Genomic DNA, 26,709 nt, shown 5'->3' on the forward strand with positions numbered 1-26,709 from the left:
TCACATAACCACTCATTATCCCAGGCGTTCCCCACCAGCCAGGAGTTTTTTGTGGGGGCATGGGTGGCGATCAATATCAGTTCCCTGTTTTGGGGCCTCTGTGACCCCAATGTCACTGACTCCCTGCTCACCCCGGGAGGCTCTCAAACTTGCCCAAGCCAGGCCCTGTTCACAGAGATGTCACCCAAGTCTATACCCATGGGGTACCTGAGGCATTCTAATTCCTAGGTTCTCTGGTCCCTGTAAATCTAAGCCCTCCAAGGGCTTGTGTGATACAGTGGGATACCTGGTGAAGGTGTGCAGGGGTAATATTCCACCAACAACCCTTGCCAGACACCCTGCCCAATAATGGCTACTTACCAGCATCCAAGTCATTCAGAGAGTTAAGCAGGTGGGGGCTTGAGTAGAAAGGATGACCCTTCTCTCAACTTACAAAACTGCCAAGCATTTAAACACCTCATTCTCCCACCCTTTGCCAGGAGACTCAAAGGGGCTGAAGTCTTTCAGAGACTTTTCAGTTGAATTGATGTTATTTTCCCTGATTTTTCATGATCACTGGCTTCTCCATTTTTTTGGTTCTGCCCTGGCCTGGATCCAGAATCCCCAGAGTGTTGAAAAGAACCACAGGGAGTGAATTAACTTGGTTATTACAGATAATCGAGCCTGTCCAAGTAGTTCAGTTGTCACAGACAAGCTTCCAACCTAGAGTTGTTCATTGCAAATATTCAATGAATATTTCAAGCCCTAACCCTCACTAATGAGTAGTTTTCATTTGACTCTGTAGTAAAAAGAACCTTTCTAATTGCACTTCCAAGAAGTTTTTAGGACAGGAAAAAGTACAGTGGACGAAGCTGTGTGCTTCACTGCCACCTCAGGAGATGGTAATTGCATCTTTCAGTTTTATGTTCTTGAACTGAGAAAAAGACTCCTTTTTTGTTCAATAGATCTTTATTGGTAAGAGCCAATATCTTGGAATTTATTTTCCATTGAAATAGAACTGGTCTTGTAATAGCGATTCTAATTATCTTTGTTGTCTTTCTACAGAAGAAATAAAGATCAGGCATAGTACATTAATATCCTTGAAACTATTTTCTAAAGAGGAAAAAAAACCCACTGTAGTCCATTGGTGGTGCCACAGCATGTATTTTCAGCAAACAGAGAAGCAGCAGATGAAAAAAATTGAAGTCCTACACTCTCCTCGTGACTGTTGTTATATTACAAAGAAGTAACTCACTCGTCTTCTTCCAAAATACAGTGGAGGGTGAAATCATAGGGGAGTTTCTGGAAAGTTGGGCTGAGTTTGCAGACTCTCTGGTTGGAAACCCTATCCTGAAATGCACACAGGCACCGCTCGCTGTCTGAGTCCCATTTTCAGAAGAATAATTAATAAATATTTTCTTTTAACATATAACAAACAGTTGAACCAAACAATTATGTAAACTGGAAATGACCCAAAATGCTAACAGTTTGGCAGCAGTAAACTAAAATGCATTGTGGTGCACATGTGCATTTTTGTCTGTGCTCCCCCCCACCCCCAGTAATCTGCACTTAATAGGAATATTTTAAACTATGTAGCTAAGCAACAGAGGTAATTGTTGCTTTCTAGAGCTTTTGTTAGGCACTCTAACACAGCCCAAATATGCATAATTAGGTATAATGTCTATAAATCATTATTGTACACATGTGGGTAGTTAAGTGGATTGAGAGAATAGTTCAATGAATTGAGCATATTCACTGAAAATGCTTTTTATTTGTTTTCTGTAGTTCATAATACTTTAAAATTATCATAACCCTTTACACTTTCTCTTAATAGCCAACCGTGTTATTGAGAAAAACTTCATTTGCATTTTAGACTCTGTTTAATTTATTATTTAAACCTGGTGTTCTTCTGATAGGAATTCAGGAGATGATAGACCATCTTATCAAATATTATGTGCTTGTTTATCCAGTCTCTTTTCTAGGAAGCAAAATGTTAAATTTTTCAGTTTATGTTGAATAGATCCCAACAAAAGAATGCACCCTATAATCAGCATTATTAAAGGGGCTAGTGTTGTGACTAAATTCTTCCCTTCATCCAAAAATGCTTTTAGTTACTATGGCAATATTTACTTGATCCTGGCAGTCCAGTGTTGATTTAGAGAGATAATTACCAGAAAGGAAGATGATGGAGATGTATTTTTTGAGTGTCCTTGTCAGAGACAATGTTTATAAAAAATTAAATGAGACACAAAAAGCATATTGTCTTCTAACACAGGCACCCTTTCCTGCGGCCCTTACTACCTGGTGGTGTAGCTTTTCTTCCCTCTGAAGATGTTTAGGACACAGGGTGCACTTGATTGGTGCTTTTAGCAGTCTTTCAAAATGGTACAACAATGAGGCACAGAAAGGTCCCAATGATTAGGGTTGTTGCAAGTGCTAGAACGATGGCCTCCAGTCTGTTAGTTCCTGGCTTGCCCGGTGTAAAGTTATGTGGGTGCCTGGTGTGCTGGGCACAGCTACTGTGACCAGGGGGCACCTGTCAGATGCCGGTGATTGGTCCTTTCCGGTCGCTGGCTGTGTTCAGTGTTGGGAACCCTGATGTGGGGGAGAAAGAAAGGTGGGTTGGTTCTGGGGTGGAACTGGGAGTCTTAATCTGCTGCAACAGGACCCCTTATAGAAGTGATTTTGTCATCCTGTCAGTCTCTTTCATTCACTACCATGTAAATAATAATAATAATAGTCTCTAAGTGCTTACTATGTGCCAGCACTGTTCTAAGTGCCAGGGGGAGATACCAGATTTTCGGGATGGACACAGTCCCTGTCCCACACACAGTCTTAATCCCCATTTTACAGATGACGGAACTGAGGCTCAGAGAAGTGAAGCGACTTGCCCGAGGTCACACAGCAGACAAGTGGCAGGGCCGGGATTAGAACCCAGGTCCATCTGACTTGCAGGCCTGTGTTCTATTCACCAGGCCATGACTGAAACTGTATAACTGAACGCCACACACTTTGCTTGGCAAGTGAGGTAGCATCAGCAATTCACATCTCCAGAGCTTCAATGTCTTCCCAATAACCATCTTTGCTATCGTTTGTTGCATCATTCAGGGCCCAGAAAACCCTGGAGAATATGATGGAAATGAGCAGTTGAAAGGAATGGCCAGATAGCCCCCCAAAATAATTCAGTTTTGCTGAGAGAGAAACCAGATCCACCCCCACTTTAAAAGGAGTCCTTATCTTCTTATCACAATTTGATCTCTCCCTGACTATGTGGGGTGATTGGAGTCATAGACATGAGGAGACTGACCAGGCCTATTAGGATTAGGTTTTACATTCTCCATGTAATGACAGTGTTATTAATTAGTGGTCCTTCAGAATCAGTCCATGTGAGTACACCCCTTATCTTCCAAAAAATGATTCCCTAAGTACTGTCCAAATTTCTTCGGGTCAGAAAAACAAGATTCTTAAGGAGATGTTGGATAAACCTCTCTTTTGGGCATGAAGCAGAGTAGGTTTTGGTTACATCGTCCTACCTAAAGGTCATGCCATTATAACCTTTTTCTTAATGCGTCTTTATTACCGGTTTGCTTTCCTGACAGAAGAAAGTGTTAGGATATCAACCAATGGGCCTCTGCATTTTAGTGGACAAGAAAGTTCAACCCGAAGCCAAGACGGGTATGCCAGCTACCAAGACGTGGAGGTCAAATCTAGACTAATGAACTTGGGAAAGCTAGAGAAAGATGCAGCTGCTCAAACAGTGACTGAAAACCTAAATGACAGAGGCATTCAGCCGCTCAAAACTGAAATCGACAGTGTAGACGAGTGCTACCTGATCCGTCCGCCTGAAAGGAGAGGCAAGATGGATGACCCCTGCCCACCATACGGTTCATCTGATGACAATGAAAGCAACTCCGAAGTCATGGAAAACGGCTGGGACACTTCCTCTACCTTCTCAGAAGAAACACCGGTCCGACCCAATGCAGGGCAACAGTATCTTCAAGGGGGTCATCAGAAAGACTCATTGGATATTCCAGAAATTAAAAGCGAAGGGGAAAAATTTCTCTGCCGTGAAACCGTGTGTGACTCAAAAAGTGAATTGAGGCATTCTCGGGATTCGCACCTTGAATCCTTTGAAAAAAGAGTCCAGAATCCATTCCCAGAGTGTGAGGAAGATGACAATGAGAGCCTGTCGGTAACCACGGAAGAGTCTGTTGACTTGGATAAAACGAAAGGGAACTTGACTTTGCTGGAACAGGCCATAGCTCTGCAGGCAGAGCCCAGTCACGGATTTCATAGCACCTACAAAGAACTGGACAGGTTTCTTCTGGAGCACCTGGTTGGGGAAAGACGGCAAACCAAAGTGATGGACATTGGTGGGAGGCAGATGTATCACAGCAAACGTAAGACCCATTTTTACTTTGCTTAGAGGATTAACTTATTTTGTCTGTGAAAGCTTACTTCCTTCAGACATTTCATTGAAGGATCACTCAGTTTTAAAAGAAAGCCCTTCCCCCAAAAGAAATGCATTGTTTGTAAATTCCCACGACCCTATTTGAGTTTAACTGTATGATTCACAAAAAAAAATTCCTACCAAGTCTACTAATTTCGCTTTTATGAGTTAAGGCATTGGGTGTGATAGCACTTCTTAAGGTATATAATGGAAATGGATGATCCGAGGCAATTGTTTCACTCATTGAGGAGGATAGAATAACTAACCACATTTGGAAATACCATTAGAGAAAACCACTCCCCACTCTACTTGGTTATCCACATTTTCAATTATCTTCATTGTCTTGACTTGACTTCAAAAATCTTTGACTTTCAGTCGTCTACAGCTTCCCCGATTAAGTTGTGAGAGAATTCAGCATTATTAAGCTTTAGTCTCTAGAGAGCCCTTTTTAAACTTCCATCATTATAGAATCCCTTTAAATAGTTGCATCCATTTCAGAACCTTCCTGCTTTTCTCTATCACCTCCGCTTGGGAGCCAGCAACTAAACCAATCACCAAACTGTACCTCATTGCCAACTTGATGGCATTCCACATGCCCAAAAGACACCAGTTATTCAACTTCTGCCATACTCCTTGGGGAAAAAGATGACTGTGATGGAAGAAGAGTTTAGTAGTTGCACAAGTCATCTCCCAACACCGAGCTTTAATGAGTAGCTTGGGGTGGATCACATTCCTTTCCTGGAGTGATTTTATACCAAGCTCGGAGGGCATCCAGATCCCTTTACAGCCTATTTCCATCTTCCCCCCCAAAGCCTGCTGGGTGGAGGAACCTGTATTCATTTAGAAAAGCAGTAAGTGCACCCGTTGTAGGTTCTTGTCCTGAACTCTCCCTCACTTAGGGATGGTGCTGTCCCCCCTACGGGTCCAAGGGAGTACCAAAGTGAGTGTTGAAATGCAAGGTTTTGGACCTAAGAGAGTTGTGAAAATGGCACATTATAAGAGGTTAAACTCATTATCTAGCTCTTTTGTGCCTCCAAGCTGTGAGCAGCAAGCGGCAAATCTGTCAGGGAGTGTGGGGGAGTGATATAATGAATTGAAACAACTAAATGGGAAATTCATTCTTGGTTATTTCTGACCAAACCACAGAGTTTGTGACATGAGATGGGGGTGAAGGAGGCGAGGTGGGGAGAAGAGAGATAATGAGCTCTGACAAACCTCTCCATCTCTTTTTTGAATCCCATTGAGCAATTTAATGCTTAGTATATGAGGCAAGGGCCCCACACTGATACTAACTTGTCTGAAACTGAGTCTAGAACTCATCAGATTTGTTTTTCCCATCAATAAAATGGAGAAGGTTGGACTCAATTTGTAGCAATAATGGGGAATTTCCTATCTCTAATACACTCCAAATTCATTAAATACCACTGTAATAGAAATTTGAAGCTTTACTATTAAATCTACTTATTTGCAGCTTGAGTAAATCTCTTCATTGCTAAGGTAACAGAGGTGGTATAACCGTGGTGGTATTAAGTGATAGCCTTTATAGTCAGGTGTCTGACGTGCCTTTAAATGCTGTGTCTCATGTATCTGTTACATCATGATAAATTATGTCATTAAGTGTATGTCTTTGACCCGAACAGTGGAAATGTCCAGAGAGTTCAAGTGTGGTACAGGGTATAATCAGATTACCACCACCCTGCAGCTAATTTCCCAGGATGCCAAGTCACTGGAGCAACATTTCCAGGGTAAAGTTTCTGGTTCTTGGCAACATGTCACACAATACGATGTAGGCCCGGGGTTAAGAATTTTCCTCTCCCCACCTGAAAGGGTGTAGTTTATCCCAGGCTACTGGGCACATTCCCAGTTTTCCTTTTGGGTAGTCTGGCCGGCCCATTTTTGCCTCCAGGGGCAGAAGTCCCTTCAGAGATCTAGGCCATTCTTGTGACAAAGAACTGATAAATAAAACTATGCCAGCTCTCTAGTGTCACCCCAGGCTGGGCCTCTTTGGAGGCCATGAGGAGACTATAGTAGGCATTTTCAGCTGTCCCATGCCCTAGGTGCTAGTGGCACCCAATTTGACATTCCTTTACAGGTGCCACACTCTCACCATACTTGGGTGAAGAATAGAATATCTAAATTTCTTTGGACTTGATTTGTGACAAGTTATGGAGAAGAAGAAAGGAGCTATTGTATGCTGATATTTGATTTCTTTAAATTTCACAAGTAGGGACAGTTTAATTGGGAGTGAGGTTTGCTCACCTCTCTGTTTAATCGAAAACACTAGGTGCGGGGGTTGAAATCCTAAAATACTATATCGCTAAAACTGATGAGTCAGGTGATGACAATGGGAGGCCAGAAAAATCCACCTCCGCTAGTTGTCTGAACTCAGGAGACTGTGATGACTTCCTTATCCCCATCCCAGAATTTTGTGGCATATGTGCTTTGCTTCATCCAAAATAACATTTCCTTCTTTTGGCTTCTGTTTTGTATTTCTCAGTACACCCTCACTCCAATTGCTGCTGGGTTCATAACCACAAGGAAACTGACAATAACCAACTCTACTCCCTATTCGCCTATTCCTTGCACCCCAACTGGAATTTGCCTACATATTAGGGAAGGTCATGACTAGCAGATATGTTTTTCACTGGCCTCGCTTTGGACTAAGTGGAAAAGGAAATTTTAAAGACCTGTTTGAGTCTCACCTACTGCAGTTAACTCCCATATGTCACAACATTTTTCTCCTGAAGCTTCCAAACTACTTCTGTGACTCTGAATTACATTAAACAAACACTGGTGAAATTAGCTGCTAAAAGACCTTTGAATGTACAAATGATATACGGCACCTCAAAAATAAGTGTGTCTTACCAAGTAAGGTAAATAGACATAGGTTTAGGCACAGAATTACAGTATTCAAAAACCCAGCTGAATCTTTTGAATTACGTGCTACTGCTAAAATAATCTTATGTTGAGTCATTTTCTCTCCCTGACTCTCATTTTGTAGGTAAGGTGGCATTTTGTGACATAAGTCATCTGGGCACTCCCTCTTTAGCTGAAACTCTGCCCCCATGTAATTGTATTACACATAACCCACCGTGCCCCATCTGCTGAAGACCATTGCTAATCCAACAACTGACACTCCATCCTATCGTGTAGCCACGTTTACTCATCGCAATACACGGTCCCTAGAGATGTCTGTCGCATCTTACGACATTGCCCTTCCCTCTGTGCCACCCGTTCTATGGGAGCATATGGTCCTCCACATCGACACTCGGCAGGGCGCTTTCCCGTCTTCCATCTCTGACAGCTTTTTGCTGCAGGATCATACATATTATTTATTTACACTCCCAGCATCAAGTGTGCTCAGTTTTCCCCATACTGAATGTTCCGGGAATCCTGCAGCCTTCTCAGCGTCTACGTGTCTCTTCCTTTCTCTTTTGACTCATGTGGCTGCTCAAGTGTGCCTTTTTCCATACACACTCTATTTAATCCCGGGTCATGGATTTTTTTTCCCTCTGGATAATTTTTGTCTATCATCATTAAAGGTCCGAGAAAGCCGTTTGCCTATAGAATAGCATCTCCGTTCTTAAAACCACTTTTCCCACCCTGCTTGGCTTTGAATGCCAATATGGAAGTGCCTACCAACCTGATAAGGATTGGCCCTTGCCCCAGTCTTTTACTTGATCTATTTATTCATTCTCTATCTAACCTTATTGGAGGGTGTTCCTAAAAGATTAAGCCTTCTACTTATCCCCAACCACCCCGCTCTAGGTCCTTGCCACGCCGCAGCCCGACAAAATGTGTAACAAGGTGTCTCTTTCCTGTGCTTGGCTGCAGCTGTTATCTTCTTTCACCCCCTAATGTTTTTGGCAGCTTTCTGCACACCATTCTGAGTCCAGCCTCCACTCTTTGTGCTGCTATTTTCTGTAAGTCTGCCGCAAGAGAGTTTCCTTTCCAAGCCTCCTCCCCATCCCACCCAGTTCTCAGCTTCTGCATTCAGAGTGAAACAACCAGACCTTTCCCCCACAGTCACTGCAGGCGGATATTAAATGAAGAACCATCAGGGCTTTGAGAGTTTCATTCTCTGCGTCGGGGAAGGTCGACTGGGAGAGAGGATGAGGCGGTGGCACAAGAAAAGATGGGACGATTCCCTGACTCCTCTCCCCTCCTCAGCTTTTCCACAGAGAGGTGTCTTGGCATGTGGACGGGAAGAGTGGGTAATGGCCCCTCTGAATCAAAATCACTGTGTACCGCCAATCACTTGTCCCAGGACAATGTCCTTCTGAGCCACCTCAGAGAGTCCTGATTTTGCTTTTTTGTTTTTATCCTTTTGTCTGATGATCTCAGGTTCCTGATTAAAAGGAGCTAGTTTTTTGAATATGCTGTGTTTCCCCCCAAGGTATTTCTTTTTTTATCAAGGCTGCACATTCCCTGGTTTAATGGATTGGGATTTAGCTCTGGGTGTGGTTAGAAGTGTATGATGTGTTATACAGGGCCAACTAAATGTGAAAACTGGAGGGAGAGACAGTGAGAGAGAGAGACCCATTCCAAGGATGTGCAAAATATTTGTTAATGATGCTCAGTGGTGGCTAAGGGAGACCTTTTAGATGGGAAGGGAAAGGAAGAAGGACCATCTGAAATGCCCCACTTAATTTCTCTGCAGATTCACCTAGGTCTGAAAAGAGAGAGACCAAATGTCCTATCCCAGGATGTGATGGCACAGGTCACGTGACCGGACTCTATCCACACCACCGCAGTCTCTCAGGCTGCCCCCACAAAGTCAGAGTGCCTCTAGAAAGTGAGTATTTAATTATCACCATCATCATAATTGCGATATTTGTTAAATGCTTACTATGGGTCAAGCACTGTGCCAAACACAGGGTTAGATATAAAGCAATCAATTCAGATAGCTTTTGCCTCACTTAGGGCTGACTGTCTAAAGAGGTATTGAATCCCCATTTTACAGAGGAGGAAACTGAGAGAGAAATCAAGTGATTTCCTCAAGATCACACAGCAGGCAAATGGTGGAGCCTGGATTAGAACCCAGTCTCCCAACTCCCAACTCCCAGTCTTGTTTACCTTTCCATTTGGCCATGCTGCGTCTCTTTCTACCATCAGTACCGAGCAATCTCTAGGGAATATCATGTCTACCTGACTGGCAGGCAAAAATCATCTGCAATAATCAACAGAAAATTTTCTTCCTCAAATGTGGGGACAGGGAGGTGCTTATTCATATGCAATCTTTCTTCAAAAGACCCTGGAGAGGAAAACTGTGAGTTTTCTCAGCCTGGATTCCCAAACAACCACACGTTGTGCCATAGGAGGCCAAACCAGTCAAGAACATTCTTTTCAATCCTTCCCAAGCCTCTTAAGTCACACCGCTGTGTGCAATAATATATCATCCTGGGACATGATGCCATAATGCACAATGAGCTTAAAATGTGAGTGCAAAATGGGACCTTAACTCCACAGTCTTTTGAACAGCCAACCCTCTCCTGGTTCTTTTTTGCAACGGATTGCCTAGAGGTGAGACAAAAGGGAACTCGTGGTTTTCCAGTTTCCAATTCATAAGGCCGGTCTATTGTGAATCCAGTATTATTCCAGTATATTTATGGAACACCTGTTGTGCTCTCCAGGTTGTGGTGGTTGGATTGCTTTAACACCATTAATGCCCTTAAAAAGCAAAAGTTTGAGAATCACCACACATCTAATCAGGTCAGTACTGCTTGGATGGATTAACAATTCCTCCAAGTGATTATTTGATTGTTTAGTCAAACCCGTTCTTCTGCCCACAAACCAAATGGCAGAAAAAGACAAAGCCTCAAAATGATATTACTCACAGTGTAATGGAGGCTGAATTAGGAAATTCAGGGATTGTGTTGACTTTGTACTCGCCCAAGAGTTTAGTACAGTGCTCTCCACCCAGTAAGTGCTCAGTAAATACCAATGATTGGTTGATTCGATCTGAGAAATGGAGGGGAAAGTCTTAGCAAGTGTAGTATTTGATAAGAAAAGAGAGGAGACAAATTCTTGGGCATTATAAATGGAATAGAATTGTGAAAAACGTAAAGGATTCTATAAGGCTTATTTTGATAAATTCCAGATGTGTGGGAAAATTAGAGAAATGGAAATTCTTTAGACTCCATGTAGTGCATCATTTTAAATGCTTGGATTCTTCACTGCAATTTTTTTTCTCTTTTAGAAAATGTTGACCATAAAAGGGATGAATTTTATGTGTGTGAATGTGAGATAGATGCACTTTTCATTTAAGTATGTATTTGGGGGATGGGCTCGTGAATTGGTTATGTGTTCATAACAGGTGAATATTTCTTTTTTTAATCATTTTGTGTTTAGTTCTTGCTATGCATGAAAATGTACTTAAGTGTCCCACCCCAGGATGCACCGGGAGAGGCCATGTCAACAGTAACCGCAACACACACAGAAGGTAATAGAGTTTAGTTGCTAGTCACTTAAAAAGAAATTGAGGCAAAATTCTGCATCAGTGATATTTTATGAATAGTGTTGCACCACAATAACTTATAGGATGACAACTTTTATAACAGTATGTGCAGAAATATTGGAAATGCTTTTTTTTTCTGATAGAATCTCATTCACATTGGCAAATTATTTTATTTCTGAATGTTTCTCCAACTACTGTGAGAGCTGTTTTTGCCTAAAAATATACATATTAAAACCGTGTGTCTATATGTACATATGCTTTAAAACAGTCTTCCAGCCTACCTGTCCCACTACCTTTTCTGTTTTACAAACAAATTCCCAAATCCCGAATCAGATATCCCAAGGTATGTTTCAGGGGAGCCAAGGGCAGGTTCATTCCAGAGCCCTCACCAAATTTTAAATTGAGTGATTGAATTTGGCTTTCTCCGTCATCTGCTGAGTCTCAACTGAGAGAGTTGGGGTGGCTTCCCAGCATAACAGGCTTGGCTGTTTCGGGTGATAGAGTGCACTGGGGACCCTCAACTGTCTTCTCCCCAAGAGTTGAGGAAAGAGTCGACACCATGGTTTGTAAAACGCTTTGGGACCCTTCGGAATGAGAATGGTGCTATGTGACCTGTGTGTATTTACTTAGCATTTCTCGTGAGCCAGTTAAGTGCGAGGCGCATGTAAGTGAAAGCGGCCGGTATTATTTTAACTCCGATCCTCCCACTTCTTTTTAAAACAGTCTTTCTGGTTGTCCAATTGCTGCAGCTGAAAAATTGGCAATGTCCCAGGATAAAAATCAGCTTGACTCTCCCAAAACCGGGCAGTGTCCTGACCAGGTTCACAGGTATGAACCTCACATGATATTCCTGACACTCTATTTTACATAACTGCTCATACACTACTGGGTCTCTTTAATCCTCCATGCACCAGTGCTTCTTGGCCTGCCCTTAATTTGTACCTCCTGGTAGAACTCCTCTGTGTGGCTTACCCAGTACAAAGATTGGTGTAGTTAATCGTAGCATGCTGCTTCATGTTAACTGAGTTGTCCTATGCAAGCAGAGGCTTATAGGGACGAGCACCAAAAAACTAGAAAACTTGACATTTTTAAAAAATGTCTGGTGTATACTAAAATGAACCAAATCCATTGGTTGTCAGGTCCATGTAAATAGCTGAATGAAATTTTTGACATTTTTCTCCCAGTGTAATTCTCTTGTAGAGCACTGGTGGCCACTGGAAATTCTTTAATGAAACCCACTAGTGTTATGCTATAATTGGGTTCCTCCTTATAGATCCTTTAAAAGAATCTCACCAGAAACCAGTAATTATTGTTATAATTCAAGCTGGTCCCAGGGACAGTTTGATTACACACTGTTACACAATTCTCCTATGTAGTAACTTAGTAATCTCTATTCTGGAGAATTCACAATTATACAAAAAAGCGTGCAAAAAAGACCATTCTTCCCCTAGATCACAATTACAAAAACAAGATTCTTTTGGGTAGGGATATTGGGTTCGGGATTAAATTGAGACAGATTCCATCATCTGTTAATCGGGAGATACTGAAATACAAACTAGTTGCTGGGAATTTTCCATGTTTCAGGGACTAATTAACCCATGTCCTTAACCCCAATTCATATTACTGAACTGGACATGGTGATTATAATACAGTCTCTCTTTCAGAGACTGAAGAGACAGATCTATGACACAGCTATCCCTATGAACGGGATAAAGATAATGTGTTTCTAAATGGGGACAAATGAAGTCAGGGAAGGGAGTCAGCATGTTCCCTAACCTTAGTCTTAGATCTACCACTGCTGTGATGTTTTGAAAGAAAACTAGTGGTTTAAATTTCCCGATAGTTCTGTGTGTACACCTTCATATGTGTTAAAAAAAAAAATTGGAAGGTAAGGAAAATGAAAGTTTACGTCCACTGAGCTAGTCTAGAATATTTAATAAAAGGTTTAGTGGAAAATATTGAGAGAATTATCAGTGGAACTGAAAAGTATTGTGACAATAGTAAGATTTAAATTGCTGAAGGGTCAGGCATACAAGTGCAAAATCAAAGTCAAAATAGATTCAAATGTTTTCTGTTAGCAGATTGCCAAAGCAGATAGCACTAGTAGTCCATGTGTCTCTCATGCTGTGCTCCCAGAGTGTCATGGACACTTTCTTCCTTTGTGGATTAAGCCCTGCCCCATCTCTGCTTTGCCTCTGCCAATTTTTGGAGCCCAGGGTTGAGTTCAGTCTCAGCCATTTCAATAGCAGATGCACCAGCCAATCTAATGAATGCACGCTTTGACTTAATGTCCCTCAAAAATGGCCCTGCACACCTGGTGGGCAATACCAAGTAAATTACCTCCAAATCACAATAGCGCCTTTCTCTGAGGAACTCAAAGCGCTTAACAAACACTGTTACTCAATTTTCACAGTATCCCTGTAAGATCAGCAGAGGGCATTACCATTTTGCAGATGGCATTTTGAGTCCATGAGAGTCTGGATGATCTGAGCAGGGCCACAGACAATTCAGAGTTAACACTATAAACAGAAGTCTGAGGTCCAGCGTTCTACCAGGCTGCTCTCCAGTAGCCCATCCAGAGCCAGGCAGCCTGAGAAAACTCAGGGAATACTTGTTGACTGACAGCTACTCTCTCTGTTTGGCCCATTATTGTTATGAAAATGCTCACCAATAGTTCTCCATCTTTCTTTCTTCCTCCTCTCTCCCTTATCTCTACAGGACAAACTTAGTCAAGCAGCTGGAGTTATCACAGTTCAGTTTCAGATCTTCACAAGTGGTCACCTCTCCCAGGGCCCATCTGACAAAAGAACAAGAGAAGTTTGGGAAAGTACCATTTGATTATGCCAGTTTTGATGCTCAGGTTTTTGGCAAGCACACATTAGGACCTACGGTGCCAGGAAGAAAGACACCACAATATCCTGAATGTAAGTTTGAAATGCTAACGTTTGTTGAAATGTGGATACTGTACGTAGGCTTGCTACGCATAGACTCACACCAGCAATGCACATTCAGCATAGTCCTGTGGGATTATTATTATTTTTTAACTGGATGGAGTGGGAAACAAAAAAACCCATAATGGGTGATGCGATCATAATGTGGAGCTCCAGAGGAAGCATTTCACATTAGCTTCTTTTTTTTCTCAAAGATGGTGCACACCTCAAATACTTGAAAGTCATACTCGGCAAATATCCTAGAGAGGCACAGCAAAGACATCTTTGTTTCTGAGTGAGTGAAAGAATCCTCTGGGTCTTTTCATTCACATCTTTCTGGGGCACTAGAATCCCAGAACCCTTGCTGTTCTCTAATGAAAGGGTTAGGAAGTAAATGAGGCCAGTCAACACAGAGGGGCAGGGAGAATGGGTTCAGTAGAAGCAAAATAAGAACTAAACAAATCCCATCATTAGTCCTTGTTGGAACTAGATTCCCACCAATTTGCTTTCTGTATACATGTTCTGCAAAGGGAATTGTGAGGAAAAAACACTTGCTTGAGCCACAGGGTTCACCCATATGGTGTCCATGAACTTTTCTCGGGTACCAGGATGTCTTGAAATACCCTGAAAGCCCTAAACTGTTAAAGGGTTCATTCATCTCATCTGGGTGAGTATTTTAAAGCCTTTCATCTAGACTCAGGGTGTGAACGGAATGACTGCTAGTCCCAACCTGATTGGTCCAGCGTAGTCCAAAGGTTGTGAAGCTAGGAAGTGAGAGGTGGGAGTGCAAAATAACTTTGCAAAGTGAAAAGAGGGCTCAAATCTCCTAATCCATTTTGGAATTTGAAAATGACAATGGCACTATAGAATTTTACCAAATATTTAGCTTTTTCTAGTATGGGTCTTTTTTTTGTCTCACATATTTCATGTAATCACAGGCAAACTTAAGCTTCAGAGAGTTAGGAAGCTATAGAGATACACATGAAGGGTATTCTAGAACTAAATGATAACAAATAATGTTACATTAGGTATAGATTAATTAGCATAAATTTGGGTTATACTTCAATCTGGGGAGACGTAGTCCCACCTGCATTATTACTCAACCAAGTCAAAGCTGAGAAGAGTGGAAAGGGCACTGAAATAGGGAGTGGGGAGAGTTCAGAGGTGTGCTTGGGACAGCAGCCCAGCTGCCTGGAGTTCCCAAGAACTTAGCCATTGTCTCTTGAAAGCAGGCCTTGGGATGCGAATGGTGCAGTCACCCAGAAAGTAGTCTGGAAGTAGTGTTGAGGGAGCTTCAGGTTGTCATGCTGAGGGCAGAGGCACCATGCCAACCAATCAGTGGTACTTAGTATATCTTGTGTGCAGAGAGCACTGTACTAACTGCTTAGGAGAGCACAGTAAATAGTTGGTAGATGAGATCCCTGCCTAACACCCTCCCAATTTGTGCTGCTTCCAGGGGGGTACCGAGAGAAGCCACTTGCCTCCATGAAGTAGCTCTACTTCCAGTTGTCCTTCAGTTGGGCAACGGCATAAGGAACCCCCAGGGCCATCCAGAAGGCAGCAGAAAGCCCACTGACCCCCTGATCCCCACACACCGGCCCCCACCATCCCTCAAGGACACAGGCAGAAGACAGTCTGAGGGAACTCCAGGAATGGCCATGTTTTGGAGAGATGAGCTCTCCTGAGACCTATAACCCTGTGGTATAACTGGAATGACCTATTCCCTGATGTTTTCTAGTGCAGATAAAATTAAATCAGACTGTTTGAGCATTAACATAGTTAGGAGTTTTGTGTTTTTCCTGAAATGCTTATGTCTCACAATGGAGAAATGAATGCTGTCCACAAACATGGAAGTATCATTTGGGTGTTACAGCAGAAACACAAAACCAAAACTCTCGCTCGACAATCAAAGGCCCTTTCTGGTCACCTTGAAGACTCCTCCACGTATTTCTAAGCTCACCTCAGGACTCCAGGCATTACTGGGCCTCAGCACGATGAATTAAGGAAAGCTGGAATATAGCATCTTCTATTTGGTTTAAGACAAAAATATGGTCATTAGTCTAGCATTAGTCTTCTGGGGTAAAAATACACTCTCACCAGGTGATGGAGCTAGGGTTTTGTAACAACTCCAATAAACAGGACCGTGTCACTTTTAAGCATTGGTGCCGCAGTCCTTTATATCATCTTTTATGAATGTTGCTTGTATTTTTTCCAAGTGCTTGTTAATGAATGTTGCCAGTGCACCTGCCCCACGAATACAGTACTACAGAGTTTCTGTAGTTGCAAGTGTAAATACTGAAATAGTACGAAAAAAGGCATCTTTTGGAAGCAGTCAAATAATTTGATCCCTGGAACCTTTGTTAAAACGAATCTGAATAACCTGAATTTAAAATACTGATGAAAAATGGACTGTGTTTTAATTTATTCTTCACATATTTTAATGTATGAAATTATAACCTGAAAAACAAATCTATTTAATGACTAAAACACATACATGCAATTGCTAATCAAATCTCTCTTCAACAGCAAAGCATTTTTCAAATCCAGTGAAATTTTCTAATCGACTGCCTAGTGCTAGCGCCCACACACAGAGCCCGTGCCATGCCAACTCTTATAGCTACGGTCAATGTAGTGAAGACACCCACATAGCAGCAGCTGCTGCAATCCTGAACCTTTCCACCCGCTGCAGGGAAGCAGCAGAGATTCTCTCCAACAAACCACAGAGTCTGTCTGCCAAGGTAGGGTAGTCCAAGAACCTAGAGGGTGGCTAGCTACTGAACTGTGAGAATAAACTGCTTTGCGTGTGAGTGGTTGGTCCCTCTCCCTCCCCTCCCCCCCGCCCTTCCTGAAGGACCCTTCTCTTTACATGTTCCTTTGAAGAGAGTCAGAGAAAAACTAGAATTGGGCTTGACTGGTTCATGGGAGGAAAAAAAGAACAAATTAATTATTCTGTAATCGTTGTCAGAACGGGGGCCTCCAGAAAGAAGGGAAAGAGTGGGGCGGGGAGGAGAGTGTAAGGGGAGAGTGAGAGTCAGAGGAAGGAGGGTGGGGGAAGAGTCACCAGATCTCAAAAATTGGTTCTGGTGAAAGGAGAGCTGCAATGCAGCTTTCTTTCTTGAACCTATGCTTTTCTCTAACTCTCTGAGAGCTCATGATGGTTGGAGATATCTAAACTGGGAGAATGGAATGAGGGAAAATGTTTTGCATAAAGCACTTGGGTGTGTCATTCCGATGTCGAGAAGGATGGGATGATTGCAGAAAGACATAACTGTAATTCCTAGAGAGAAGGGAAATCGGGGGAACTAGGAGAAGATGTGTTTTACCTGGGCATTCAAAAATGATGTCTATATTTGATTTTAAGAGAAGGTTCGTTATGAAAAGTTTACTAGGGACAACTCTGGGTTTCTGGCCTCTGAAAGTTTAATTGAACTCCAGTGCTCTGAGCCATAAAGATTATTCATAATTGCCTATGCTAATCTCATTTATTCAATAGCAGTGAGAAGTCTGATTCTGGGACAGATTTTAGCCTAAGTGACTCAGTAGAAATTGATCAGATTTCAACTAAATCCCGACCTTGTGCGACAGCTACTAACCCATTAGAATGAATGGCACGACCCCCGTTTTGGTTCCGTTCTTCAAAACCTAGTGCCTCCCTTTCCTGTGTCTGACATACTGGTCTGGAGTCGATAGCAAGTTCTAGCCCTGGAGCCAGCAAGTAGCCTGCAAATCCCACACCGTTAGCTGTTTGTTGATTTTGGGAACAGATTTGCCTCAGTAGGAAAGAGGAAAAAGGAATTCTGTGCTCCTTGCATATTTTCTAATTTACAAGAACTGGAATATTGAGGTGGTGGACAGGTCAGGCAAAATTTCAGCCCTGACAGACATTTGGGATGCACAGATGATTCTTTTATGTGGTTTTGAATAAAGCCTTTCAAAAGTGTCTTAATACCCTACCTGGGCATCTGCTTTCCTTCCTCTTTGCCAGTCTTTTAGGTGAGCGGGGTGACAACTCAGTGCCACATAACATTTGACAGGAGACTCAGAATTAGCTCTGGACAAAACCTAGCCAAGTAAGCTGCGTGAAGACTCACTCAGTGGCCAGAAACCACACAAATGCAATTTATAAGCAAACAGAGCTCTTAAACAAAGACTACCTAAAATGTTCAAGCTGCCCTTAGTCCAACTAATCCAACAACTCAGAAGCAATTGCTTTGACATTTAATTCTTTTAATTTGTTTTTGAAATGTAGAGTTTTTCTTTCATTATTTTCAAAAGAATTTTTGAAAGCATCTATTTAATAATGATGGTATTTTGTTAAGCGCTTACTATGTGCCAAGCACTGTTCTAAGCGCTGGGATAGATACAAGGTAATCAGGTTGTCCCTCATTGGGGCTCACAGTCTTAATCCCCATTTTACAGATGAGGTAACTGAGGCCCAGAGAAGTTAAGTGACTTGCCCAAAGTCATACAGCTAATAAGTGGCAGAGCAGGGATTAGAACCCACAACCTCTGACTCCCAAGCCCATGCTCTTGCCACCAAGCCATGCTGCCTCTCTAAATTGTGTTTCTAGGTGGTGCCTTTATTACCCAAGTGCCTTACATTACTTAGCTACTTACTCTTCACAACACCCCTGTGAGGTAGGGCTTAGCTTTACTACCCCCAATTTACAGCTGGGGAAACTGAGGCATGGGGAGGTTGTGACTTGCCCAACGCCACACAGTGAACGCGTGTCAGAACTGGGACTCGAACCTGGGACCTCCGGCATTCTGGCCCGTGGCTCTTCCATCGCTCCACACTGCCTCCCATTTTCATATTTCTCTCTCCTCATATTTCTCCTCCATGTTTCTCTCCCCTCATTTTCATGCTTAATTTGGACCTTGACATTTCAACCTTTCTGCTGCATCCATTACTTATGTAGTACTTTCAGAGCAAAACTGTAATTTTGTTCTTTTTCATGCATAGCCATGTACAGGTATTAACACTTGTAAAAATTATGTATGTCCCACAATGAACATTCTTCTTTTCCACATCTTCTCTTGGCCTGACAAGTTGGTCTTTAATCCGTTAGTCCTCCCTGTTTGGGAGTGAATCCATCAGCTCCCAGTGCTCAGCTGCATCTCACATAGAAAGATGATTGTTCTTGCCATCCTCTCATTTTGGGTCTCTTCCAAAGCACATTTATGGACTCTAAGATGACTCTAAAATCAGAACCTCTTTTTCTGTGAAATCTACGCTTCCCAGGCTACCTTTTCCTCTACAGACACAAGCAAATCTGCCCTGGTGTTAGCCCATTTGTCTTTTAAATGAGGGAGGCAAATTCTATTGCTTCAAGTCTTGGCTCCATTTTACGACCCAGTTTTATTCCCTCAATGTTGACGGAAATGACGTGAGACAAAAGTACACAGCTTGATTTTAGATGTTTGATGTGCTGTCAGTTAAGGAAAATGTCCTTTTCTATGAAAAGAATTTCATTTGACTGAGTGGTTATTTAGGGCTTAAATATGACCTCCTGACCCTGCCACTTTTCCAGATTCTATTTTTCATCCCAGATAGAATTTCTCCCTTGTGCAAAAGTTTTGTCTATTTTTCATGCCATTTATCCAAAAATGAGGTGGGGGAGAAAAACTGAATTTTAAATGACTTCTCAAGGCAATAAAAAAGTTTTCTAAGCAAAGGGCAGAAATAAAAATCCATGATCCTGGAAAAAGGATCTGGGATCAGAACAGAGTGGGTAAAGTAAAAATTTTGTCCCAACCTAATGCCCAATTCAGGATAACTGTTTTCTTCCACAAATCCTCCAAGGGAAAGGTGTTTAGTCCTCACTTCATTTCTGATGTCTGTAATTAACCAAATATTCACCTAGGCCTCTGTGACTATTTTGTGTTAGAAGAAAACTGAGATTCTGGATGTGTTTACACCACCATTCTGGAATTCATTGATTCATTCATTCAATAGTATTTATTGAGCGCTTACTATGTACAGAGCACTGTACTAAGCGCTTGGAATGTACAATTCGGCAACAGATGGAGACAATAGTCTCTTAATCTGTCACTGTGATATCCGAAGTCCTGGATTTGTTTGAATCCTCATTGTAGAGAGGCCCTGACTGGAGTGAAGGAGATTTCTCTTCGTTGAGGAGGAGACAGGAGGGAGATGTGGGGCAATTTGAACATGGGGGCCCCCTGCTGCCTATTCTGTGGGCTTACCCTCTACTCCCCCATCTCTTTCTCTCCCCCACTGCTTGCACTGCTCAATTCTCCTCAGGTGGTCTCTGGCCTTGCATTATTAATAATGATGGTGTTTGCTAAGTGTTTACTCTGTGCCAAGCACTGTTCTAAACTCTGGGTAGATGTAAGGTAATCAGGTTGTACCCTGTGGGGCTCACAGTCTTAATCCCCATTTGCCAGATGAAATAACTGAGGCACAGAGAAGTTAAGTGACTTGCCCAAGGTCACACAGCAGACAAGTGGCAGACCTGGGATTAGAACCCATGACTTCTGATTCCAGAGGCCAGGGATCTCCTCTGGAGACCCAGCCAAGGGACACTTTCCCTTTGTCTGTGAATATGGGAAATGTAAAAGAGATGGCTGGTATAAATCAGTGATCTGGCAGCCAATTGCTCTAAAAAAAAAAAACCCTTTAGGATCAATTGGAGCTAAACTCCGTTTGAATGATGGTAAGAGAAGTGGAGTGACTGTAGAGGCTGTGCTTGCTGGTGACTTTAAATGTGGGAAGCAAGCATAGGTTTCAAAGTAGGTTTTTTTTAAGTGAAATTCAGTCACACAGAGTTAATCTTATGCCTGGTGTGCATCCAGTACTTGCTGTGAGAGACCCATGCAGGTAAGATGACATTTTTCTGAAGCCTTGAATCACCTGTCCATTCATCTACTCCAGACAATGACCTGGCAAACAGGATACAACCTGATTGACAGACTATTTATTCACTGAATTTGTGGCTATTCCTTGTCCTGCCTTTGAAACTCGGATTAGACCCTGGTTTAGTTAAGGAACATTTAGGTCTTGGGTATTTTCCTTCTCTCTTTCTGCACAGAAGAGAAGGGAAAAGATTGAAAATTAGAGGAGAAGATGAGAACAGGCGATATTAAGCTTCTCAGGATGCAGAAAGTATGTACCCAAATAATAATATCAGACAGGTAAACTTTTTTGCACATATAATTGGCCATTAAAGTTTACTTTCTTTTACTATTATTTGGATTCCAATCCCAGGCCACTTGGTACCCAGTTTGACTCCCTGTCTTTTGGATATGGAATGCATACCCATTGCTACATTCTAAAGGCAGAAAGAACAAAAAAATAGATGTTTCAAGTTTTGTTTCCTTTCTTTTTAAAGGCGTGAAAGAGGAGGAGGAGGAGGATGTGATGAGACAGATATGAATGATTAATCAGGAAGTCTCCGAAGCAGGGGGCAGGGAAGAAAATCCAATCATATGGTCAGAAATCTTGCCTATTTTAGCTTGAACCCAAGTTACGATGACTAAATGTCCAGTTTTCTAGTCAATGATATTGAGCACCTACTGTGTGCAGAGCACTGTACCGTATGCTTGGGAGAGTACAAAAGGTTGGTAGGCATGTTCTCTGCCCACAAGGAGCTTACAGTCCAAGGGACTTTATCCCCTTCTGTTTCGAGTGACAATGAAGAAGACTTTACTTGTGCTTTTAAGACCCAGCTGTATCCTGGGATTTTTCTTCTTTTTTGCTGTTGTGGAAGACTGTGCCTTGAACTGAGAACTCTGGTGTAACCAAATAAAATTGCTGGGCAGATAGGGAAAAGACGAGCAGGACCAGGAATCTTCCATAGGTGTATCCCACTATTCCTTCAGCTTCACAGAGGGGCAGGCCACAGGTCTGACAGGTCCTTCTTTTTTTGGTGGGATTGGTGGTATTTAAAGACTGGAAGAAAAGATCTGCACCCTGCATCTAAGCAGTTTCCTTCCCTCACACCACCTCCTTCTCTTTGACAGCACACTTCACCAATGTTGACGGTGTCCCTTGCCTCATTACAGGATGCCTGCAGGTGATCACAGCTGAAACACAAAAATATATGAACTGGCAGCTAATCATGTTTGAGTAGGGTTTCTTCTAAAAGATTTCTTCCGATTGCATTAGGTACTTTGATCTTGAGAGGTCAGTGTGGTTTTCCCAAGGAAAGCAGGAATTCCCAGTGGGATAGTCTGCCATTCCAGCAATTCACATCTACTCCGCATTGATAATTAGCACTGTCCTTAAATTAGGACACCCTAGGACTGAGGGGAGGGTTCCAGGCTTTACTCTAAGACACTCAATAAATTCTTAACCTGGTTGGCTTAAACTACTGTTAAAGAATAAACTTCAGCCCTAATTTGCACAGAGCGGGCACTGGATTTCAACCACTCCCTGGAGCTGTTTGCAAAAACTCCTCTGGTGCCTCAAGCAAATGCCAGCCCATGGCACAGAGCTTTGCCCTCCTTTAATCCCCTTTCCTCCCCTTGCCCACTGAGGTGGAAACAAGCTTCCCAGACTATCTTTTTTTTCATCCCTGTTGCTTGCCAAATATTTTGTTTAATGTTTTGGTGTTTCCCCCACCTGTTTAGACAAAATGGCATATGCACAGTGTGCCTTAAAAGAAAACAAAAAATTGACACTTGCTTGAAATGTTTAAAGTTCAAAGTCTGTTTTGGGTTTCGCTCAAAACCTAAAAACCAAAATGATGTCCTATCTTAATTCTCCACACTTACAGAAAAAGCCAGCTACTATCTCAGACTGTAAGCTTGTTCAGGGCAGGGAATGTGTTTTTTTTATATTGTTACAGTGAACTCTCCCAAGTAACATAATACAGTGCTCTGCACACAGTAAGTGCTCAATAAATACCATTGATTGATTAGGAACAAAAGGCATATCATCTCTTTTAATAGCTCTACCACTAATTGCAAGTAAATATCTTGAAGCCCAGAACAAGGTCAGTGGACAAAGAATTTTGGTGGTCCAAATGGCATCTGGGTAAGAAGAATAAACATTTGATGATTTTACGTATTTGCTGGACTCCAGCACAAAGCATTTGCTCTTTGAAGACTGAGCAGGAACTGTTAAAATATGCCAATCCCCAAAGAAAGCTTTCCTCTGCCATTGTTTTGCTTCCATTTTCACTTCATTTTCAGCCACTTTTTATCTCTAGGAATTCTGTTTTGTCAAAGAACTGCAAAAGTTTGAGAAATTGCCCCTTTTCAAAATTTCTAGTGCTGATTTATTTCCTTTTAAGAATTAACAAATGCCAAAGATGCAGGATTTTTTTCAAAGCCAAACTCTGAGGTAAAACTGTTTCTATTTTAACCTCATATCCATATCCATCTTTGAATTTATTTTCTCTGCCCAGTGTTTGTCCAAGAAGCAAGATAAAGTAGCAAAGTAGTAGGTGGGGAGATGGTGAGATGTGGAATATATACATCAACTGTAGCCATCCCCAAAAAGTATGCTGCCATTTGGAATTTGCAGCACTTGGAGCAAAGTGATGGGTAGTTATACTGTTCTGAATAAAAATCCATGCTGTAAACGGGCGATCTAGCCTTCTATGAGCAGAAAGGGATATTTTTCTGTGACTGTGTTTTAATTGTTGAGTGCATCTGTGCGCTCACTTAAAGCCCATCTGTACACTGCTTTATAAATGTACGGCCGGTGTTCTTTGCCCAACTAAACTTCAGTATGCTATTTAGGAAAGTGCAGAAAACTTTCCTTATGATTTCTTTTTTTTTTCCTCCTCAGTCAAATTTTAAAGACCAGAATCTAAGCAGAAAATATCTTCAGTCTATCCAGAACTTGTGGGGGTCTGCAATTGCTCAGGGAGAACTTCAAGTCATTTTTATTACTTTTTGTTGTTGTTGTTGTTGATGTTGCCTTGGAGTAGTTGGTATTTTTTTCAGTGAGAGAAAATCTGCACTATTTATGGGTTTTGCACTATAAAACTACTGCAGCCCCTGTCACATGGCTTCTTTTCCTAAGCCATCTGTCACAGAGGTCTGGAATTTTATGTGAATGCTGGTTGTGCAGTCTTAACCCAAGTTTTTTTTTTATTACAAAAAAAATGTTAGCAACCACAATATTTAGCATTTTACTTTACATTGGTCATTAAATTTGATGACTGAAGCTCTGTTTCATTGCTATAGTTACGTATCAACTGTGAAGCCAAAAGACACTGATGCAATCATGGCAACACTCTATTGCCATATCCTGGGGAGTGCACTTGGCACTGATATAGTTAATATCTTGGGTTTTGGTAACTAAGGTTTATTAATGCTGGTATAAAAATGTATTTGATATTATACAGATGGCATAAGATGCTGTGGTTACTAAGTTATTATCCAGGATAAGCTGTTCTGTCAAATTCGGGGCTTAAAACTATCACAGGAGATTAAACTATTTACTAAAAAGGGGCAGAAAGATAGAGCCAAAGCATCTTAGTGCGCACATATTAGAAGTGTATTTACTTCCCATAAACATAATAAAGCATATCTAGCTTTTAATCTGAGCAACTGGAAATGTGAACTTTGTCAGGCAAAGACCAGCAGCACAGACAAGAGGTGCCTTTCGGTTTCAGGAACCCCAGAGAAGCAGCTGTGCCGTTGGCCTTTGGAACCGGGCTAGCGTGTCTCTTCCACCCACGGATGGCAAGTGGGGAGGAGGAAGAGAAGAAAGAGGTGAAATCCCCAGTGAGGTAACCGACCTCTTGTATCCTGCTAACAGATTCGTGGAAGGCAGCTCTGCCAGCCAAAGAAAGGAGTGGAGGGTTTGTGGTGGAGAAGGGAGCTGATCGTGAATGGATGGATGATGGTTTAATGTCTAGGAGTGTCACAAAGGTCTTAATTTGGCCCAGTTAGTAGAGTGACAAGAGCAGCGCCTTCCTGGGTTCCTCATTGGGAAACTTAGAGCATTGCAATATTCACAGTTCTTCACATGGATCCTCACTAGCCAATGCTACTCATCAGTTTAAAAATCCTAAGGACTAAGACAGTGGACTCGGGACTGAATGCACCATTAGATTCTGTCCCTTAGGGTAACTCAGCAAAAACCAAGTTGTCCCCAGTGGGGGCATGGGACGTAGCTACTGGGGTCAACACAAGACAATATTTCCCTGTTATTTCTCTTATGTCTGCCGCAGTATAGCAATCTATGACAACTCATCTCTATTTGGAAATTATCTTAAATTGTGGTATTTGTTAAGCGCTTACTATGTGCAAAGCACTGTTCTAAGCACTGGGGGATACAAGGTGTTCAGGTTGTCCCACGTGGGGCTCACAGTTTTAATCCCCATTTGACAGATGAGGTAACTGAGGCACAGAGAAGTTAAGTGACTTGCCCAAGGCCACACAGCTGACAAACGGCAGAGCTGGAATTAGAACCCGTGACCTCTGACTCCCAAGCCCGTGCTCTTTCCACTGAGCCACGCTGCTTTAAGCTATTTTATAGCTTAAAACTCCTGTGTCTAATCCTAATGCAGGAAGGTGCCAAATGCTGAACACCTGCAGTAGATGGAAGTACGCTTTGTTTTTCTCCCTTTCCTTGTGCAGTTGAAAAAAATGCTTTCCAACCAAATAGGGTGAAGTGCCACTTTCAGCTTCACCAAGAACTTCATTAGAGCCTTCTCCAGCTGCTGCTTTTTGCACATGATCCCTACAGGACAGATACGGTAATATCTGAGAAGCAGGAGCGTATAGTAAGCCAGTTGATACAATAAGTAACGTATGCTTTTAACTGTAGCTTGAGACCCATAATTCTCCCTCAAGGATCAAGAAGATTTAAAGGCTAAACTTTTTTGAAAATAAACAAACTTGGATTTAGCATATGTCTGTAGGTTATACTTTTGAAGAATCTTATTTAAATTAGACATCCTTTGGTTAAGCTTGGAAGCTTGGAGTGTATTACTGAGGTTACTCTTAAGTCTGCCTAAGAATGAAACGTTAGCTGATGCAAATTGGAGAGCGGGGTTTACAAACAGATGAATTTAAATAAAACCTTGCATTTAACTTTATCCTTTAAAAGCCTTCTGTTATTAGGTTATGGCCACAGATTGTCCACTGCTTACATATTTCTCTGTTTCCTATTGTGTATCAGGGAGCCGAGATAGAAGTGGACGAAAATGGCACGTTGGACTTGAGCATGAAAAAGAATCGAGTCCAGGAGAAGGCCACAACTCTAACTCCTTCTGACACTTCCGCTCCGACTCCCTCCTCTTCCCCATTCAAAACCAGCAGCATCTTGGTAAATGCAGCCTTCTATCAAGCCCTGTGTGAGCAGGAGGGCTGGGACACCCCTATCAACTATAGCAAGACACATGCAAAGAAAGAGGAGGAGAAAGAGGTAGCTTTTTACCTTATCGATGAGCTCAAGGTGTGGTGCGTTTTTAAAGGGTGTCACTGGGTTTAAATTCCTTTTGTTCAAAGTTAAGACTTTAAATTTACTTGCAGTGAGATTTGCTTCTTTGTTTTGGGGAAAGTGATTGCAATAGGAGCCGGTTCAAAGAATCCTCCTTTAGTGGGCACAATCCTGACATAAATCAATTTTTAGACTATCTTTGCTCTTTCCATGGGTTTAAGTCCGCTCGCTGCAGAAGAGAAGATAGCGTCTCTCCTTGCAATATTCAGTGAGCTGTACAAGACTAATGGACCAACAAACACATTTTCCAAGGGGTAGAAGTAGAACTCAGAAGCCTTCAGAAGCTGGCTTCTCTAGAAGCTGCTTCTATCTTGTGTCAAGCCAGCTGAACTTGCTGGGGCTCCTTTTACTGATTGTAGTTGACCAGTTTCTGGGAGGTCCTCATTTTTGGAACTCCTATCTTGTTTTTGACTAGCATAGGAAAGGATAAAATTGATTTGGTGAAATGGATTTGGTTGTCATATGTTTT

General features: G+C 42.1%; 1 protein-coding gene and 1 long non-coding RNA gene across 3 annotated transcripts in view; one reads left to right on the forward strand and one right to left on the reverse strand.

Annotated features, from left to right (window-relative positions):
• ST18 (ST18 C2H2C-type zinc finger transcription factor) overlaps positions 1 to 26,709 on the forward strand; it is a 256,587-nt gene that overhangs the window by 191,322 nt on the left and 38,556 nt on the right. For both annotated transcript variants that reach the window (XM_039912546.1, XM_029069437.2), the window contains 8 exons: positions 3,579 to 4,379; positions 9,090 to 9,224; positions 10,781 to 10,871; positions 11,610 to 11,714; positions 13,605 to 13,810; positions 16,343 to 16,554; positions 24,406 to 24,522; positions 25,920 to 26,165. In XM_039912546.1, the coding sequence (XP_039768480.1) occupies positions 3,579 to 4,379; positions 9,090 to 9,224; positions 10,781 to 10,871; positions 11,610 to 11,714; positions 13,605 to 13,810; positions 16,343 to 16,554; positions 24,406 to 24,522; positions 25,920 to 26,165 (1,913 nt within the window). The remainder of the gene's footprint in view (positions 1 to 3,578; positions 4,380 to 9,089; positions 9,225 to 10,780; positions 10,872 to 11,609; positions 11,715 to 13,604; positions 13,811 to 16,342; positions 16,555 to 24,405; positions 24,523 to 25,919; positions 26,166 to 26,709) is intronic.
• LOC114813270 overlaps positions 4,225 to 26,709 on the reverse strand; it is a 142,461-nt gene continuing 119,976 nt past the window's right edge. Inside the window, exons 4-5 of the long non-coding RNA XR_003760974.1 lie at positions 13,555 to 13,683; positions 4,225 to 4,312 (exon numbers count right to left, since the gene is read on the reverse strand). This is a non-coding gene — a long non-coding RNA (uncharacterized LOC114813270). The remainder of the gene's footprint in view (positions 4,313 to 13,554; positions 13,684 to 26,709) is intronic.

The sequence above is a fragment of the Ornithorhynchus anatinus genome, chromosome 7 (genome assembly GCF_004115215.2).
Source record: "Ornithorhynchus anatinus isolate Pmale09 chromosome 7, mOrnAna1.pri.v4, whole genome shotgun sequence".
NCBI lineage: Eukaryota > Metazoa > Chordata > Mammalia > Monotremata > Ornithorhynchidae > Ornithorhynchus > Ornithorhynchus anatinus.